This window comes from Mandrillus leucophaeus, unplaced genomic scaffold (genome assembly GCF_000951045.1).
Source record: "Mandrillus leucophaeus isolate KB7577 unplaced genomic scaffold, Mleu.le_1.0 Scaffold230, whole genome shotgun sequence".
In the NCBI taxonomy this organism is placed as follows: domain Eukaryota; kingdom Metazoa; phylum Chordata; class Mammalia; order Primates; family Cercopithecidae; genus Mandrillus; species Mandrillus leucophaeus.
This window is the reverse complement of record NW_012102366.1, coordinates 57,425-75,717: the sequence shown is the minus strand read 5'-3', so window position 1 is coordinate 75,717 and position 18,293 is coordinate 57,425. Positions and strand designations below refer to the sequence as shown.

The 18,293-nt window shown below is 45.0% G+C and overlaps 1 protein-coding gene across 1 annotated transcript in view; it reads left to right on the top strand.

Moving 5' to 3' along the window:
* The window catches only part of ZNF333 (zinc finger protein 333), a 30,489-nt gene extending 20,319 nt beyond the window's left edge, over window positions 1-10,170 (top strand). Inside the window, exons 9-13 of the mRNA XM_011981809.1 lie at window positions 5,791-5,879; window positions 6,520-6,646; window positions 7,424-7,519; window positions 8,091-8,167; window positions 8,663-10,170. Coding sequence (XP_011837199.1) covers window positions 5,791-5,879; window positions 6,520-6,646; window positions 7,424-7,519; window positions 8,091-8,167; window positions 8,663-9,760 — 1,487 coding nt within the window. The 3' untranslated portion in view covers window positions 9,761-10,170. The remainder of the gene's footprint in view (window positions 1-5,790; window positions 5,880-6,519; window positions 6,647-7,423; window positions 7,520-8,090; window positions 8,168-8,662) is intronic.
* The last annotated feature ends 8,123 nt before the right edge of the window (window positions 10,171-18,293 follow it).

Here is an 18,293-nt window from a genome sequence, read left to right as displayed (position 1 = left end):
CCACAAGTGGATATTAAGCAGAATCAACAAAGCAGGTGCTGGGCACGGTGGCTCACGCCTAATCCCAGCACTTTGGGAGGCCGAGGCAGGCGGATCGCTTGAGGCCAGGAGTTGGAGACTGGCCTGGCCAACATGGCAAAACCCCATCTCTACTAAAAATACAAAAATTAGCCGAGCATGGTGGTGAGGCAGGAGAATCGCTTGAACCCGAGAGGAGGAGGTTGCAGTAAGACTCTGTCTCAAAAAAAAAAAAAAAAAAAAAAAAGCAAAAGGAACAGGTTCCTGGGTGAAGCCCAGAGGAAACCAGAGCCAGGTTTCCAGAGTCCTCTCCGGGCACAGTCGCACAGGACAGGCTTAATTCCTCTATCGCCAAGTTGTGCCAGCACCACATGCGATGTTGGCTACTAGCAAAGCTTATTAGAACTGAGCGCACACCGTTTTCACTGGCCAAGTAGGCTGACTTGAGGTACAGCTCAGAATGTGCCTGTCTTAGTTGGTTCGTGTTGCTATAAGGGAATACCAGAGTCTGGGTGATTTATAAAGAAAAGAAGGATAGGCGCAGTGGCTCACGCTTGGAATCCCAGCATTTTGGGAGGCCAAGGTGGGCCGATCACTTGAGGTCAGGAGCCCGGCCAACATGGTGAAACTATGTCTCTACTAAAAATACAAAAATTAGCCAGGCATGGTGACGTGTGCCTATAATCCCAGCTACTTGGGAGGCTGGGGTGGGAGAATCACTTGAGCCTGGGAGGCAGAGGTTGCGGTGAGCTGAGATTGCACCACTGCACCCTAGCCTGAGTGACAGAGTGAGACCCTGTTTGAAAAAACAAGAAGTGTATTTGACTCACGGTTCTGCAGGCTGTACCAGAAGCATGGCACCAGCATCTGCTCCTGGAGAGGGCCTCAGGCTACTTCCACTTATGGCAGAAGGGGAAGGGGAGCCAGTGTGTCGAGATCACATGGTGAGGGAGGAAGCAGGAGCAGGGGTGGTGAGGAGGGAAGGAAAGAGGGAAAGGTGCCAGGCTCTTTTTAACAACCAGCTCCCTTGGGAAGTAATAGAAGAGTACTCATTCTCTCTGTTGGAGAGCATTAATCAATTCTTGAGGGATCTGCCCCCAAATCCCGCCTCCGACACTGGGGATTAACATTTCAGCGTGAGTTTTGGAGGAAACAGTCCCTAAATTCCAGACTTTCAGAAGGAAAGCAGGTGTTCAACATAAACCGCATTGTTTGTACAAGTGGTTTAAGTGGAGTGAGTTTCTTTTATCAGTTAGGGGGGTGGGAACCTTCCTGAAATCCAAGTTCTCAGACTTGGTTAGCCCTTGGTTAGCCCAAGGGCTAACCTTGTAAACACATCTCACTAAGGAGTCCATCCAGGCCTGGTGGGTTCACTCATTTCTGCACAGTAGGGAAGTGAGGGATGATTTAAAACACATAGAGGCCAGGCGTGGTTGCTCATGCCTGTAATCCCAGCACTTTGGGAGGCTGAGGTGGGAGGGAGGACTTCTTGAGGCCAGGAGTTCGAGACCAGCCTGGGCAACATAGCAAGACCCCATCTCTACAAAATAAGAAAATTAGCCAGGCATGGTTGTGTGCACCTGTGGTCTCGCTACTCAGGAGGCTGAGGAGGGAGAATCACTTGAGCCCAGGAATTCAAGGCTGCTGTGAGCTAGTCCAGCCTGGGTGAGAGAGCCAGACTCTGTCTCAAAAAATTTATAGTAATAATGCATATAAAACATTTGTATTGAGGTTGAGTTAATTTGATGGTTCATATATTCATTTACCAATGACATGGAGCATTTTTGTGCCAAGTAGGGTATCGGGAACAGGGTGGTAAAAGCACCCAGGCTTATTCTTACAAAGCTTCCAATCCAGTGAGGATGACAGAAAATAAACACCCATGGCTACAATACATAGCTGGTTACAGATGGGAAAGGGCTGCGAAGAAAGGGAACGGGTCCTATCGGAGAAAAGGAGAGAAGGGGCTCTTTCTACAGGGGAGGAGACCTCAGGATGGGGCACTCTGAGGGGGACATTTCAGTGGATCCAAAAAGAAAAGGCTCGACGTAGGCGTTGGCTGTAGCGGGGATGGGTGGGAGAGGGGCTTGGGGGTGAGTACTGCCATGTAGAGATGTCATCACTATTTATTCTGATTAGTTGCTGGGATGTGTAGAGTGTCAGAGAGGGGTGAGATTTCTGATCAAAGACAGGGACAGCACTTCCTGAGATTGAGGACATGGTGGAGGACGGTGATGAGTTTCATTTATTTATTTATTTATTTTTTAAGACCTAGTCTTGCTCCGTTGCCTGGGCTGGAGTGCAGTGGTGCAATCTTGACTCACTGCAACCTCCGCCTCCTGGGTTCAAGTGATTCTCGTGCCTCAGCCTCCCGAGTGGCTGGGACTACAGATGTGTGCCACCACGCCCAGATAATTTTTGTATTTCTAGTAGAGATGGGGTTTCGCCATATTGGCCAGGTTGGTCTCCCGACCTCAAGTGATACACTGGCCTCAGCCTCCCAAAATGCTGGGATTACAGGTGTGAGCCACTGCACCTGACCTAGTTGTTTTTTTTTTTTTAAATAACGGAAATTTCTTTCACAGTTTAGGATACCAGAAGTCTGAAATTAAGGTTTCGACATGGGTGTGCTTCCTCTAATGGTTCTGGGGGAGGATCCTGCCCCGTCTGCTAACGGTGGCCTGCAGCCCTTGGTGCTCCTTGGCTTGTGGACGCAGCCCTCCCGTCTTTGCCTGTGTTGCCTCACGGCCGTCTCCCCTCTGTGTCTCTGTCTCTGTCTCTTCTCTTAGGAGAACCATCGTATTGGATTAAGGGCCTACCCTACTCTCGTATCATCTCAACTCATTACATCTGTAACAATCCTATTTCCAAATAAGGTCACATTTTGAAATACTAGGGGTTAGGGCTTCCCATTTTTTTGGGGGGATACAATTCAAGCCATAGCAGTCTGTTCTTTAGTCCCCCCAAATTCATGTCCTTCCCACATGCAAAATACACTCACGTGATCCCGACATTCCCAAAGTTGTAATCCATTCCAGCATCAACTCTAAGTGTAAAATCTCATCTAAGCACCATCAACTCAAAAGCTCATCTCATCTGATGAGAATCCCACAACTCATGATGTCAGTCATCTACAGCAGGTATGAGGGAGACTCAGAGCATGGTCCATTGTGGGGCCAAATTCCTCTCCATCTGCGAACCTATGAGAAATCAGAAAGCAAGTGATCCGCTTCCAAGATACAGTGATGGGGCAAGCATAGGATAGACATTCCCATTTCAAAAGGAGAAACTGGAAGGGAAAAAGGGGTCATGGGTCCTGAGTGAGTTTAAAACCCATTAGGGCAAAAGCTAGGAGGTTTCCAGGCCTGGAACAAATGCTCTGTGGTTGGAAGCTCTGACCTCTGGACCTCATTTTGGGTACATTCTATTCCTGTTCCCTGAGATGGGCAGAAAGATTTGAGCCAATGGTTGGATACGTGATCTGGTGTTCAGATGTGAGAGTCAGCCTAGAGATTTGGGCTTCATCATGAAGATGTGGGAATTGACACACAGAGAATGGGTGAGGTTGCACGCCAAGGCAGAGAGAGTTGAGGGAGATGCGAAGAGGAGGGCCTGCAACCTGTGGGTGCCGGCAACATGTTGGAGGAGAAGCTCTTACAGGAAAAAGAGGAGGCCGAGGTTGTGATCACCGATCACAGGCTGGGTGGGCTATAAGAAGGAGGGATTGGCTAGGTGCAGTGGCTTGCAGCTATAATCCTGGCTACTCAGGGGGCTGAGGTGGGAGGATCGCTTGAGGCCAGGAATTCAAGGCTAGCCTGGGCAACATAGTGAGACCCCCATCTCTAAAAAAATTTAAAAAAAATTAACTGGGTGTGGTGGCACTCACGCGTAGTCTTAGCTACTTGGGAGGCTGAAGTGGGAGGATCACTTGGGCCCAGGAGTTTGAGGCTGCAGTGAGCTGTGATTGTGCCACTGCACTCCAGCCTGGGTGACAGAGCAAGACTCTGGTTCAAAACAACAACAGGAGCAACAACAACAACAACAGCAAACCTAGAAGAGATCGGACGACGAACACACATCAGTGGGATTTCCCAGCACGGATGGAGGTCACTGGTGATTCCAGGGTGGTGCCAGCCCTTGGAACGGTGGCAATGAGAAGCAAGTGGGAGGGGAGGAAGTGGGCACGGAGGGTAGATAGCCCACGATAGGAAATGAAGAGATAGAGGTAGCCCAAGGGAAAAGTGGGGTGTTATGGCTTGACTTGTACCCCTCCAAAAAGACAGGCTGAAGTCCTAACCCTGTGAATGTGGCCTTATTGGAAATAGGGTCTTCGCAGCTGTAACCAAGTTAGGAGGTCACAAGGGTGGGACCCCAATCCATCATGACTGTATCCTTATGAGAACATGAGGAAGACGCCGCGTGAAGACAGACACAGGGAGGGGACCGTGTGATGGGGGAGGCAGACACTGGAGTGATGCATCCACAAGCCAAGGAGCCCCAAGCATTGATGGCCACCACCAGAAGCCAGGGAGACGCAAGAAAGGACTCTTCTCAGAGTGTCAGAGGAGGCGTGGCCCTGCTGAGCTTAGTTTTGGACTCCTGGTCTCTAAAACTGCGAGAGGATACATGTCTGTGGTTTTAAGCCACTCAGTTTGATACTTTGTTATGGCAGCTGCAGAAAACACATGGGGTCAGGGATTGGGTGTGGGTCAGCTTTAAAAAGTGAGGGGAAGGGCCGGGCGTGGTGGCTCACGCCTGTAATCCCAGCACTTTGGGAGGCTGAGACGGGCGGATCATGAGGTCAGGAGATCGAGACCATCCTGGCTAACACGGTGAAACCCCGTCTCTACTAAAAAAATACAAAAAAATTAGCTGGGCGAGGTGGCCGCGCCTGTAGTCCCAGCTACTCGGGAGGCTGAGGCAGGAGAATGGCGTGAACCCGGGAGGCGGAGCTTGCAGTGAGCTGAGATCCTGCTACTGCACTCCAGCCTGGGCGACAGAGCGAGACTCCTTCTCAAAAAAAAAAAAGTGAGGGGAAAGGTCCCATCGGGAGGGAGAGGTGAGGATTCAGGGGACGAGGGATGATCTGGGAGTTGCTTGCTTGTCTGTCATAGGCCAGAAGGAGGATGCCTGGTGCAGAGGGAGGAGTGGTGTTGATTTGACGGCAGGTGGGAAGGAAGTTTCCTTTTAAGGCAGACCTGCAGGTTGGTTGTGGTTTATCTGCCCTCTACTTGTGGTTAGTCCTGGAGCACCACTAGCCCTGCAGTGTAGGGGGGCAGAGGAAGGGGCCAGGCAGCCGGGGAGGAAGAGCTGTTCCAAGGCTGAGTCAGGGGACAGTGGTGGGTGCTGCAGGAGCTCTGGAGTCTCCTGGTGAATTATTGAGTCTATAGCTCCTGGGGTATGGAATGAAGGGATATGTGTGTGTGTATGTTTGTGTGTGTGCGCGCGCATGCGTGTGTCTGCGTGCATGTCTATAAGTGTCTTTGTGTGTATGCTGATCTGTGTGTATATGTTATATATATGCACAGGTACATGTGGTGTGTAACTGTGTTTGCATGTATATGTGTGCATGTCCGTGTATACGTGTGTATGTGATTGCATGTGTGTGCAAGAGCTTGCAGATATGTGTCTACATGTGTGTGTCCCTGTGAGTGTGGGCATGTGTGTGTGTACAGATGTGATCACTCACAGCCAGGGTGGGCAGCCTTGGGGACTGTGAGTGTGCCTAGTAGGCCAGGCACCACCCCTCACACCTCCTCGCTTCTCCCCTAGCTGTGCCTGCACGGGACCCTGCCTGGCTTCAGGAGGACAGAGTAGAGGAAGAAGCTATGGCTCCTGGGCTGCCAACTGCCTGTTCACAGGTAGGTAAGAACTTCTTGTTCTAAAAGAACACTGCTGTGCTCAAAGGCTGGACTTTCCCTCTTCCTGTGACCTGCCTGGATCATTTCATGGGGTTGGTCTCCATGCTTCAGGGACTGGGCCTCTTGCAGTGGGTGTCAGCAGGGGAGCATGGGCCATGATCCCACCACCTCATTCAGACCCTCCCCAGGCTGCTGAGCCCCAGGAGGGAAAACAAAGCAAGGATGTGAGCCGTCCTCATTTTGTGGTCTTCATGGTCTCACTGAACAAAGAGTTGAGTCATTTTCCAGGTCGTTCCCTCTTGCCTGTACCATGCCCAGGTCTGCTGGACCCTGGAGCTAGAAGGGGGACAGATCTGCAAGAGCTTCCTGGCTCCTTGTCAATAGATAAATCCTGTCCTGAGGTCCAGGACTCGCAACATTAGTTATTGCCTCTTGCTGTTCTTACTTAAGGAGTGGAGTGTAGAGAGAGGAGTTCTAGTTCAGAGTCCTGAGCCCGGGAGCAGATTCTGGGGGATCTCAGAACCCTGTCTGAAAGTCCTCTGCGTGGGGTTTCCCTTCCCCAGGCCTGCCCGCCTCCAGCATCCTCTGGCGTACTGGTGGGGGTGGTCCCTGGCTGAGCTGGGATGGATGTGTGTTTTAGGAACCAGTCACCTTTGCAGATGTGGCTGTGGTGTTCACCCCAGAAGAATGGGTGTTTCTGGACTCTACTCAGAGGAGCCTGTATAGAGATGTGATGCTGGAGAACTATAGGAACCTGGCCTCTGTGGGTAAGGCGACTTCGTCTTTTCTTTCCTTTTTTTTTTTTTTCTGAGACAGAGTCTTGCTCTGTTGCCCAGGCTGGAGTGTGATGGCGTGACCTTGGCTCACTGTAACCTTTGGCTCACTGCAACCTCCACTTCCTGGGCTCAGATGATCCTCGCACCCCAGCCTCCTGAGTAGCGGGGACCACAGGTGTGTGTCATCACACCTGGCTAATTTTTGTACTTTTTTTGTCGAGGTGGGGTTTTGCCGTGTTGCCCAGACTGGTCTCGAACTTCTGGGCTCAAGCGATCCACCTGCTTCAGCCTCCCAAAGTGCTGGGATTATAGATACGAGCCACTGCACCCAGCCAAGGCTTTGTCTTTTCATCACACGCTTAGGCAGCAACCATAAGCTCCAGAAATTGTGCAAGTCTCGGAAACCTAGAGGTGGAAAAACAGATAATTCCCACCTTCATGAGCTTCCAGTCTACTGGCCTTTCTGTGGAATGAAGATCTTTTTACTGCTCTGTCTCTCCGTGATTAAAAGCTTTTGGGCTTCTCAAATGTATTCCTGAACCAGGCCCTTGGTTTTGTAGACCAGGGAGCCTCAGTGCCCTCTGGGACCCAGTGAGAGAATTTGTATTTAGTTCCTCAGTGCAAAAGTTTGGCTGTGTCCATCAGAATTTAGACACAAGCATTTTGCCCCTCCCATCTCTAGAGCCCCTAGAGACTTGAGAATATTGGCCCTGGTGTCAGGGCATGGCACAGTCCTCCCACAACATGCGTTGTTTTTCTCATGAGCAGCTGATCAACTGTGCAAACCCAATGCATCGTCTTATTTGGAACAAAGAGGAGAGCAGTGGACCACTGACAGGGGCATCCTCGCAGACACCTGTGCAGGTGAGCCCAGGCAGATCAGGTGAGCATCAGCTCTGGTCAGTAAGGGGAGTGTCCAGTTTGGAAACTGTCAATCAGGGCAACTTATTCATATCCTTGACTGAGAAGCCTGTTTGGTTGAGCTCCCTTATTAAATGCCACCTTCTTTCCTTTTTCCCTTTCCTTTTTAATCTCTAAAACTTTACATTAATCTCCTAGAAAGATTTGTCCTACTTTCTCTTCATATTTAATATTTCCATGTGTATATTTTATCCATTTCCTCCCCACTGTACATTCTTGCTAATATTTTTCCTCAGCATTAGTCACAATCTTCATAGAATCCTTTTTTGGTAAATTACCTACTATTTCCTTCCCATGTTCATCTGATTACATAACTTCTCACCTAGCCAAACACCTTAATATTTTCCTTAACTCTTAGATGCATTGCTTCTCATTGCAATTTCTTCCCGTATTTAGGATCAGTATTTGGAAAAAAAAAAAAAGTCCACATGTGCCTTCCTTACTTTTTAGGTCACCTTAATCCCACAGTTTCTTTCTCTGTGTGTTTAACTTTTTCTTCCCTAATTTATTTCAGAGCCTCAACTTCAACCCCAAGAGGCAATTCCTAACCAAGATCCTTTTACAGAGATTCTGTCCATTGATGTGAAAGGGGTAAGGCTTACCAGGGATTATTCGTGGTTCTCTATAGTAGGATGAGTCTGGGGTTACTGTAAGTTAGAAAAGCAGCCCAAGAGCCAAGAGAGATTCAAGGGAGGAAGTGCTTACCCAGGAGGAAGCAGTTTCTTGGGAGAGAGTCCGTGAATGTCATGGATTGGTGGAAAACTAAACGTAGATCATGTTCTCACAAGTAAGCATTTTCACAGATATGACACAGATACCAAGTGTTTAAGACTTACTTTAGCCTTACGCAAATTGGAAAAATTCTGCATCTAAGAAGCCCCATGAAAATAATGAAAAGATAGCTCTTTGCAACAGAGTATCCACCCTGTTCCACTTGCGGGAACTCTGGGTAGAAATGGTATGGACTCTGTAAACGGTAAAAGTATTAGATGTAGAACTGTCTTTTTCTTACATTCATGTCACATAGGGGAGAATATCTGTGAATCTAATAAGGCCTTTGGTCTTCACATTTTCCTTCATCGACAGGAGCAACCTCAGCCTGGAGAAAAACTCTATAAATATAATGAACTTGAGAAATCTTTTAACAGCATCGAACCACTTTTCCAGTACCAGAGAATTCATGCTGGAGAGGTGTCCTATGAATGTCAAGAGAGTAGAAATTCCTTCTTCCAGAGCGCCCATCTAATCGTGCCTGAGAAAATCCGTAGTGGGGATAAAACCTATGCATGTACCAAATGTGAAAAATCCTTCAGATACAGCTCAGACCTTATCAGGCATGAGAAGACTCATACTGCAGAGAAGTGCTTTGACTGTCAAGAATGTGGGCAAGCCTTCAAATATTCCTCGAATCTCCGGCGACACATGAGAACCCATACCGGAGAGAAGCCATTTGAATGTAGTCAGTGTGGGAAAACCTTCACAAGGAACTTTAACCTGATTCTGCACCAGAGAAACCACACAGGAGAGAAGCCCTATGAGTGTAAAGATTGTGGGAAAGCCTTCAATCAGCCATCATCCCTTAGGAGCCACGTGAGAACTCACACTGGAGAGAAACCCTTTGAATGCAGCCAGTGTGGGAAAGCCTTCAGGGAACACTCTTCACTGAAGACACATCTGCGAACCCATACCAGAGAGAAACCGTATGAATGCAACCAGTGTGGCAAGCCCTTCCGGACGAGCACTCATCTGAACGTGCACAAGAGGATACACACAGGGGAGAAACTGTATGAGTGCGGGACTTGCGGTCAGGTCTTGAGTCGTCTTTCAACCCTGAAGAGTCACATGCGAACTCACACTGGAGAGAAGCCCTATGTGTGCCAGGAATGCGGGCGAGCCTTCAGTGAGCCCTCATCCCTCAGGAAACATGCAAGGACTCACAGTGGCAAGAAGCCCTATGCATGCCAGGAATGTGGGCGAGCCTTTGGTCAGTCTTCACATCTTATTGTACATGTGAGAACACACAGTGCCGGGAGACCCTATCAATGTAATCAGTGTGAGAAAGCCTTCAGGCACAGCTCCTCACTCACTGTACACAAAAGAACCCACATGGGAAGAGAGAACATTAGGAATGGTAGCCTGCCTTTACCCATGTCTCATCCATACTGTGGGCCCCTTGCTAATTAACTTCCATTTTGTAAAAATAGAAACACATGGGGCTATGACTTTCCCTCATAATACTCCTTTAGCTGCATCTCATGTTTCAATGTATAATATTTTCATTTTGGTTTGATTGTAAGTATTGTCTTAACCTCCATTATCATTTATTCTTTGACCTATCTATTATTTGGAATTAGATTTTTCAAAACTAATACGTGGATATATTTTCATGGAGGTATAATGACTTACAGCGAAATGCATACATCTGAAGTATACAGTTGGATGAGTTTGACAGATGCATACATGCATGTAACCAACACTCCATTCCAGATATAGAATGTTTCTATCTTTCTGGAAGGTTCCTGCATGTTATATGGCTATTTCTTAGTTGCCTTTTTGTTGTTGGTTTCTAATTTAATTACATGGTGAGAAGAGTATGTGGCCTCTTTGTTATTGAGTCATAGGTATTTGCTGAGATTTGCTATTAGGTCTGGTGTGGCTTATTCTTCTAGCTGCCAGCCAAAATTGCCCCCTCCTCCTTAGAAAAGAACCTGGGTTTTCTGTTCAGATTGGTGGCATGCACTATTTAAAAGCTTCCATCGCCTGGCTGGGCATGGTGGCTCATGCCTGTAATCCCAGGCTGAGGCGGGGGGATCACCTGAGGTCAGGAGTTCGAGACCAGCCTGGCCAACATGGTGAAACCCCATCTCTACTAAAAATACAAAAATTAGCCAGGTTTGGTGGCATGCATCTGTAATCCCAGCTACTTGGGAGGTTGAGGCAGGAGAATTGCTTGAACCCAGGAGGCAGAGGTTGCAGTGAGCCGAGATTGCGCCACTGCACTCCAGCCTGGGCAACAGAGTGAAACTCTGTCTCAAAAAAATAATAAAAAAAAAAGCTTCCATCTCCCAGCCCTTCTTGCAAGCAAGGGCAGGCCATTTATTCTGGTCCTGGCTAGTATGAATGTGAGAAGTCACTGGATGTGACTCTGGGGAAGATGCTGTGTTCAGGGATGGTTTCATGTAGCCACATCTCTCCACTTCTTGCCTTTTAGACAAGGAGACATGATATTTAGAGCTAGAGGAGCCCTCCTGTGACCATAAAGGGTAAAAGCCACAGGCTAAGAGTGTGGCCGGAAGTCACATCCATCTTGCTTCTGTAATCTAAAAAATATTTAGGATATATTTAATAGAATTGGCATATTTATGTGATTGCAGCAGCCCTGGACTATTTGTTTCTGGATGTCCCATACATGAAAAATAGGCACTTCTTACTGGTAGAAGATGGTTTTTTTTTTTGTTTGTTTGTTTGGTTTTTGTTTTTGGTGGGAGGTTTATTTCAGCTGAATATAATTCCTAACTGATGCACTTAGTATATGTCAGTTTTTATAAATGCTTCATGGATGGTTGAAATCAATGTATTGTATTCTGCAGATGTCTGCTAGATCAAGCATATGTGTTTAAAAACCATCTACACATTTATGAATATTGATCTGTGATCTAGCATTTATTAAGAGAGGTATGTTAAACTCTCCCACCATGATTATGTATTGCTGAAAAATCTTTGTCCATTCTGTCAATTTTTAAATTTATGGGTATACATACATATATATGTTTTGAAGCAATGAAATTAAATATAGATACTGACATTTTTTACATTTCCAACAAATTGTTACTTTTATTCTTATAAAGTGATCATCCTTTTCCCTATTACTGAACATTCAACCATTCATTAATGATAGTAAATACTTATTTAGAGTTTACTATTAATAGATAGTAGCCACTGCCTGAAGCTTTGCATCTTTTAATTTAGTCCTAACACTGACACTTTGAGGTATGTGCTGTTATCATCCCCAATTCACAGATGAGGAAGCTGAGGCCCAGCAAATTAAGGTGGGCTATCAGGGCCATCTGGGTGGCATGTGACGGGCCTGACTCTCTCTACAGTGGCAGACCCAGGGGACTAGTCTCCATTTTTATTTGTTCTTTTTTTTTTTTGGTTTTAAAGTTCTCTTAGGTATAATTTACATAAATGTTAATAAATCTTAGGGTACACCTTGGTGAATTTTGCATATGTCTATACCCACCACAGGCTCCATCAAAATATTTTATCATCCCAGAAATTTCCCTTGGGCCCCACCTCATCCTCAAAGGTTACCACTATTCTGACTTCTATCACCATAGATTTGTTTTTCCTGTTCATGTAAATGGAACCATAAACAGCCCTCTGTGTCTGTTTTTTTCACTTAATATAGTGTCATTGAGATTTATCTATGTTGTATTATCAGTAGTTTATGCTTTTTAATTGCTGTGTAATAGTCTATAGTCTGAATATACCACAATTTAAAGATGCTATTCTGTTTATGAATTTGAGTTCTGTCCTTCAGGTTCATCCATGTTATCACAAATGACAGAATTTCCTTCCTCATTAAGGTTGAATAGTATTCCATTGTGTAGATATACCACATTTTTTTTATCCATTCATCCACTGATGGGCAGTTAGGTTGATTCCATATTTTGGCTATTGTGAATAATCCTACAGGTTTTATTGTTATGAATAAAGCTGCTGTGAATGTTCTTGTTAAGTGTACATCGGTATTCATTTCTCTTGAGTATAAATGTAGGAATGGAATTGCTGGATTTTGGAGGAGACCTATCTTTAGCTTTAGTAGATCTTGCCAGACAGGTTTTCAATGTGGTTGAAACCATTTATACCTCAATTTGTACATCAATGAATGAAAGTTTCATTGCTTCACATCTTTGGCAACACGTGGTACTGTCACTCAAATTAATTTGAGCTACATTAGTGGGTATGCAGCAGTTTCTTAGATTTAATTTGCATATTCTTGATGAGTAATGATACAGTGGTAGATGGTTGCCATAATGACTTCTTCTGTCCCTCTATGTATATCTCTTTTCCATGTGACTTTGCAGCTCCTCCTATCAAGAGGTGGAGTTTATTTCTCCACACCTTGAAGATGAGCTTGGTCATGTGACTTTCCTTGGCCAATGGAACATTGACAAACATGACAGAAGCAGAGGCTGGAAGAACACACATTGGGCTTTTCCTTCTTCGTTGTGACTATCTGTGTGTCATCTGTGGAAAAATGTCTAAATCCTTTGCCCATTTTTAAATAAGTTTTTCTTTGTTGTTGAGTTGTAGAAGTTCTTTCTATATTCTGAATATTAACCCCTTATCAGATATATGATTTGCAAATATTTTCTCCCATTCTAGGGGTTACCTTTTTACTCTATTAATTGTATCTTTTGATATGCAGAAGTTTAAAATTTTGATGTAGTCCAACTTATATTTTTTGTTTTCTTTGGATGTCATATCCAAAAAATCATTGCTAAATCTAATGTTGTGAGGCTTTCCCCCTACGTTTTCTTCTAAGATTCTTATTGTTTCAGCTCTTGCATTTAGGTCTTTGATGTACTATGAGTTAATTTTTGTTTGTTTGTTTTTGTTTTTTTGAGACGGAGTCTTGCTGTGTTGCCCAGGCTGGAGTGCAATGGTGCAATTTTGGCTCACCGCAACCTCCACCTCCCTGGTTCAAGCGATTCTCCTGCCTCAGTCTCCTGAGTAGCTGGGACTACAGCTGCGTGCCACCACACGTGGCTAATTTTTTGTATTTTTAGTAGAGACGGGGTTTCACTGTGTTAGCCAGGATGGTCTCAATCTCCTGACCTCATGATCTGCCCGCCTCAGCCTCCCAAAGTGCTGGGATTACAGGTGTGAGCTCCGCACCAGGCCAAGTTAATTTTTATATGTGATATAAGAAAAGAGTCCAACTTCATTCTTTTGCATGTGCATATCCAGTTTTCCCAGCATCATTTATTGAAGACTGCCCTTTCCCCATTGAATGGTCTTGGCGCCCTTATCAAAATTCATTTGACTGTATATATGAGGTTTTATTTCTGGGCTCCCTACTCGATTCCATTGGTCTATATGTCTGTCTTTATGCCATTACTGTGTTGTGTTGATTACTGTAGTTTTACAATAAATTTTGAAATAAGCAAGTGTGGTGTGAGACCTCCAACTCTGTTCTTTTTCAAGATAGTTTTGACTTCTTGGTTTGGTATTCTTGAGATTTCATATGAGTTTTAGGGTGGATATTTTCCTGTTTCTGCAAAAATATTAAGTCATTCAGCCCATGAACATAGTATGTCTATTTGTTTGTGTCTCTTTTAAGTTCTTTCAGCGATGATTTTTAGCTTTCAGTACAGGTTCTTCATCTCGTTGGTTAAGTTAATTCCAAAGTATTTTATTGTTTTTGATGCTATTGTAAATGGATTTGTTTTCTCAGTTTCCTTTTTGGGTTGTTCATTGTTCGTGCATGGAAATGCAACTGATTTTTTTTGTGTTGATCACACTTCTTTTGAAACCCAATATTATGAAGTGTCACTACTCTGCTTGGTCCAAGTTAAAATGCTTTCCTGGATCCAAATGGCATTTCTTTTGTGGGGAATTATCAACAGTAAAGATCTAGGTTGATCAAAACTCAGTCTGAGAAATCACCAGCAGGAGAGGGCAGAGATATCCATGGGATGGAGATGAAATAGCCTTTGTTATTATGGGTGTATTATGGGCCTCTTTTCTCATCCAATCCAGGATGCTGACATTCAAGGTGACAGATCAGCTGTTCATCTTGGGCATTCTGCAGGTGGGCCCAGTTGCTATGCTGTTGCCTGTCTCTTCACCATCATCAACACCCTGCAGGGTGTCTTTATCTTCCTGGCATACTGCCTTTTCAGTCAACAGGTGCCACTGTCTAGGTCCCACCCAAGACTCTTCTTGTCCTTGCCTCTCTTAATGAGCTCACTGCAAGCTCCGCCTCCCAGTTCAAGCCATTCTCCTGCCTCAGCCTCCCGAGTAGCTGGGATTACAGGCGCCCGCCACCACGCCCGGCTAATTTTTTTGTATTTTTAGTAGAGATGAGGTTTCACCATGTTCACCAGGATGGTCTCAATCTCCTGATCTCGTGATCCGCCTGCCTCGGCCTCCCAAAGTGCTGAGATTAGAGGCGTGAGCCATCGCGCCTGGCCATAAATTATATTCTTAAAAAATGCTAAGAGAGTGGATGTAAAGTGTTCTCACCACAAAATAATAACTGTATGAGATGAGGCATATATTAATTTGCTAGATCTAGTTATTCCCCAATGTATACATCCATTAAACATCATGTTGTACTTGATAAATACATAATACATAAATACATAAAATACAGTTTTATCTGTCCAAAGAAAAATGCCTGTGGGATCCCCTCTAGTTGTGTACTGGGAAGGGCAGAAATCCTCTGTTCTTTGTTGTCCTGAAAGATTTTGGCCAAAATGACTACTTTAGTCAAAAAGAGAATTTATTGAAGGAAAATAGAGAGCAGAGAATTATTTCTTTTTTTTTTTTTTTGAGATGGAGTCTCGCTCTGTCACCCAGGCTGGAGTGCAATGGCACAATCTCGACTCACTGCAGCCTCTGCCTCCCAGGTTCAAGCGATTCTCCTGCCTCAGCCTCCTGAGTAGCTGGGATTACAGGTGCCCGTGACCACGCCTGGCTAATTTTTGTGTTTTTAGTAGAGACGGGGTTTCACCATGTTGGTCACGCTGGTCTCGAACTCCTGACCTCAGGTGATCTGCCTGCCTCGGCCTCCCAAAGTGCTGGGATTACAGGCGTGAGCCACCTCCCTCGGCCAGCAGAGAGTTATTTAAAGGGACATTACGCCCTGCAAAGATGTGGTAGAGCAGGCCGCTGGAGGGAATGAGCCAGCAGTAGCCACAGAGTTCTGCCTTAGGTTTTTCACGATGTTGGGCTCTTCCTTGAAGTTCCCTCCTCTGTCTTAAGTCTCTGCTTTTTTCTTTGCTTAGTTTTCCTACTCCTGCTTTAAGTCTCTGCCTAGTCCTGCCTCATTCCCACCCATGGTTATGGGGCCTTCCCTTACCATTAGTTGGTGCACACGTGTGGCCCGGTGCTAGATAGGAATCCTACCTAATGGCCGCATTGCTCATCACTGCCACCCCAGGAAGGTCATATGGCAGTAACATCTGTCATATAGCGGTTAAAAGAATTTCTCCTTTGCCCTCCTTTTCAACATGTAGCTAGATTCTGACAGGGTAACTGCAGAGTGAGCGATTACTGGGCATCTTAAGGGGAAATCCGTTACACTTAGGTATTTCTGCGCCTCTCTGCTTATACCTAGCATGCAAGTTTTGGGTGGTCCCTGGGGTGCGAGACTTTCCACATCTCCCCTTCCTCAGGAGCTCCCCCTCCTGCTCATGTCTAGCTGTCTGCCTACTCTAACAGTCCTAACAACAACAATGAAATCCCCAGACATAGTCAAAAGTCCCATAGGGGTTAAATTGCTCCCAGTTGAGAACCATTGTCTTAAACACCTAAAAACAAAAAAACTAAAAAACAAAAAAAAACTGTCAGTAATTTTCTTAGTAACTATTTTATTTATTTATTTATTTATTTGAGACAGTGTCTCGCTCTGTTGCCCAGGCTGCAGTGCAATGACGCGATCTCGGCTCACTGCAACCTCCGCCTCCCGGGTTCAAGCGATTCTCCTGCCTCAGCCTCCTGAGTAGCTGGGATTACAGGCATGTACCACCACGCCGGCCAATTTTTTTTTTTTTTTTTTTTTTGTATTTTTAGTAGAGATGGGGTTTCTCTATGTTGGTCAGGCTGGTCTCAAACTCCCGACCCCAGGTGATCCACTCGCCTCAGTCTCCCAAAGTGTTGGGATTATAGGTGTGGGCCACCGCACCCTGCCCAGTAACTCTGTTTTATGGTTATTTACAATTCTGTAAAGCAGTGTTTCACAAACCTTGAAGCAGAGGAAACAGCACGTACATTTTACAACAGAGAGATAAGCTCTGTGACACACTTAAGTGTCCTTATCGTCTTTAGCTTGGGAGTTAAGTAAACGTAGGTAGTGAGAGTTCTGAGAAAAACCAATTTAGTGAAACATGTCATCTGAATTGAAACTTTTAATTTGATTTGATTTTTTTCCTTTGTGATTTTTATTTTTTGTGGGTGCATAGTAGGTGTATATATTTATGGGGTACATTAGATGTTTTGATGCAGGCACGCAATGTGAATTAAGCATATAATGGGGAATGGGGTATCCATCCCCTCAAGCATTTATCCTTTGAGTTACAAACAATCCAACTACACCCTTTATATTATGTTTAAATGTACAATTAATTTATTGACAACAGTCACCTTATTGTGCGATCAAATGGTAGATCTTATTCATTCTTTCTATTTCTTGTACCTGTTAACCATCCCCACCTCCCCGCAGCCCCTCACTACCCTTCCCAGCCTCTAGTATCCATCCTTCTACTTTCTATGTCCATTAGGTAATTTGTCTTGATTTTTAGATCTCATAAATAATTGAGAACATGTGACGTTTTGTCTCTCTGTACATGGCTTATTTCACTTAGCATAATGACCCCCCAGTTTTCCATCCATGTTGTTGCAAATGACAGGCAAATCCAGCTAGCAAGATGATTTCAATAACAAGCGCTTTTAAGGGAGAAACGGAAAGTCCTGCTTTCTTTCTTTCTTTTTTTTTTTTTTTTTTTTTGAGACGGAGTCTCGCTCTGTCGCCCAGGCTGGAGTGCAGTGGCCGGATCTCAGCTCACTGCAAGCTCCGCCTCCCGGGTTCACGCCGTTCTCCTGCCTCAGCCTCCGGAGTAGCTGGGACTACAGGCGCCCACCACCTCGCCCGGCTAGTTTTTTTTTTTTTTTTTTTTTGTATTTTTTAGTAGAGACGGGGTTTCACCGTGTTAGCCAGAATGGTCTCAATCTCCTGACCGTTTCGGCCTCCCAAAGTGCTGCGATTCCAGGCTTGAGCCACCGCGCCCGGCCCTTTTCTTTCTTTTTTAAATCTTGTTTTCTTATTTCCTTTCTTAGAAGGGACTTGTAAGCTATCTTTCTGCAATTTTATATATCATTTAAAATTGAGTTTTCTACCAGAAGAATTAGAAAGATTCTGCTTTGTTTCATAGAAAAATCTGAACTGACGTTCTTTGAGCCGTGAAGAGGAGAAATAAGACTCTTCTTCATGTTTGTTGTGTGTTACAAAAAATTCATCACATCAGACATTTGAGGAAAGTCATTGAAGACATATGTGATGCTCAATTCTTGCAGAATCTGGAATTTTTCTGTGCGTTACAGCAAACTCTTGGTCCAAGTTCTTGGTCACCTGGGTTTAAGATCTTTTCTACAGCTTCTCCTTCCTGCAAAGACTCTTCCGGATGCTGGAAATCTATAAGGAGAACAACGAGCCTCAAAGGACTTTCATAGCAACAACATCCAAAAAGACTGGGATGTTCACACTATGGTCTGAGTTTCTTAATTTCTTTGTTCTCTATTTCTGTGGGTTTACTTACCCACTTTTTTTTTTTTTTTTTTACTTTAAGTTCTAGGGTACATGTGCACAATGTGCAGGTTTGTTACATATGTATACATGTGCCATATTGGTGTGCTGCACCCATCAACTCGTCAGCACCCACCAACTCGTCATTTACATCAGGTATCACTCCTTAAAAATATGTTTACT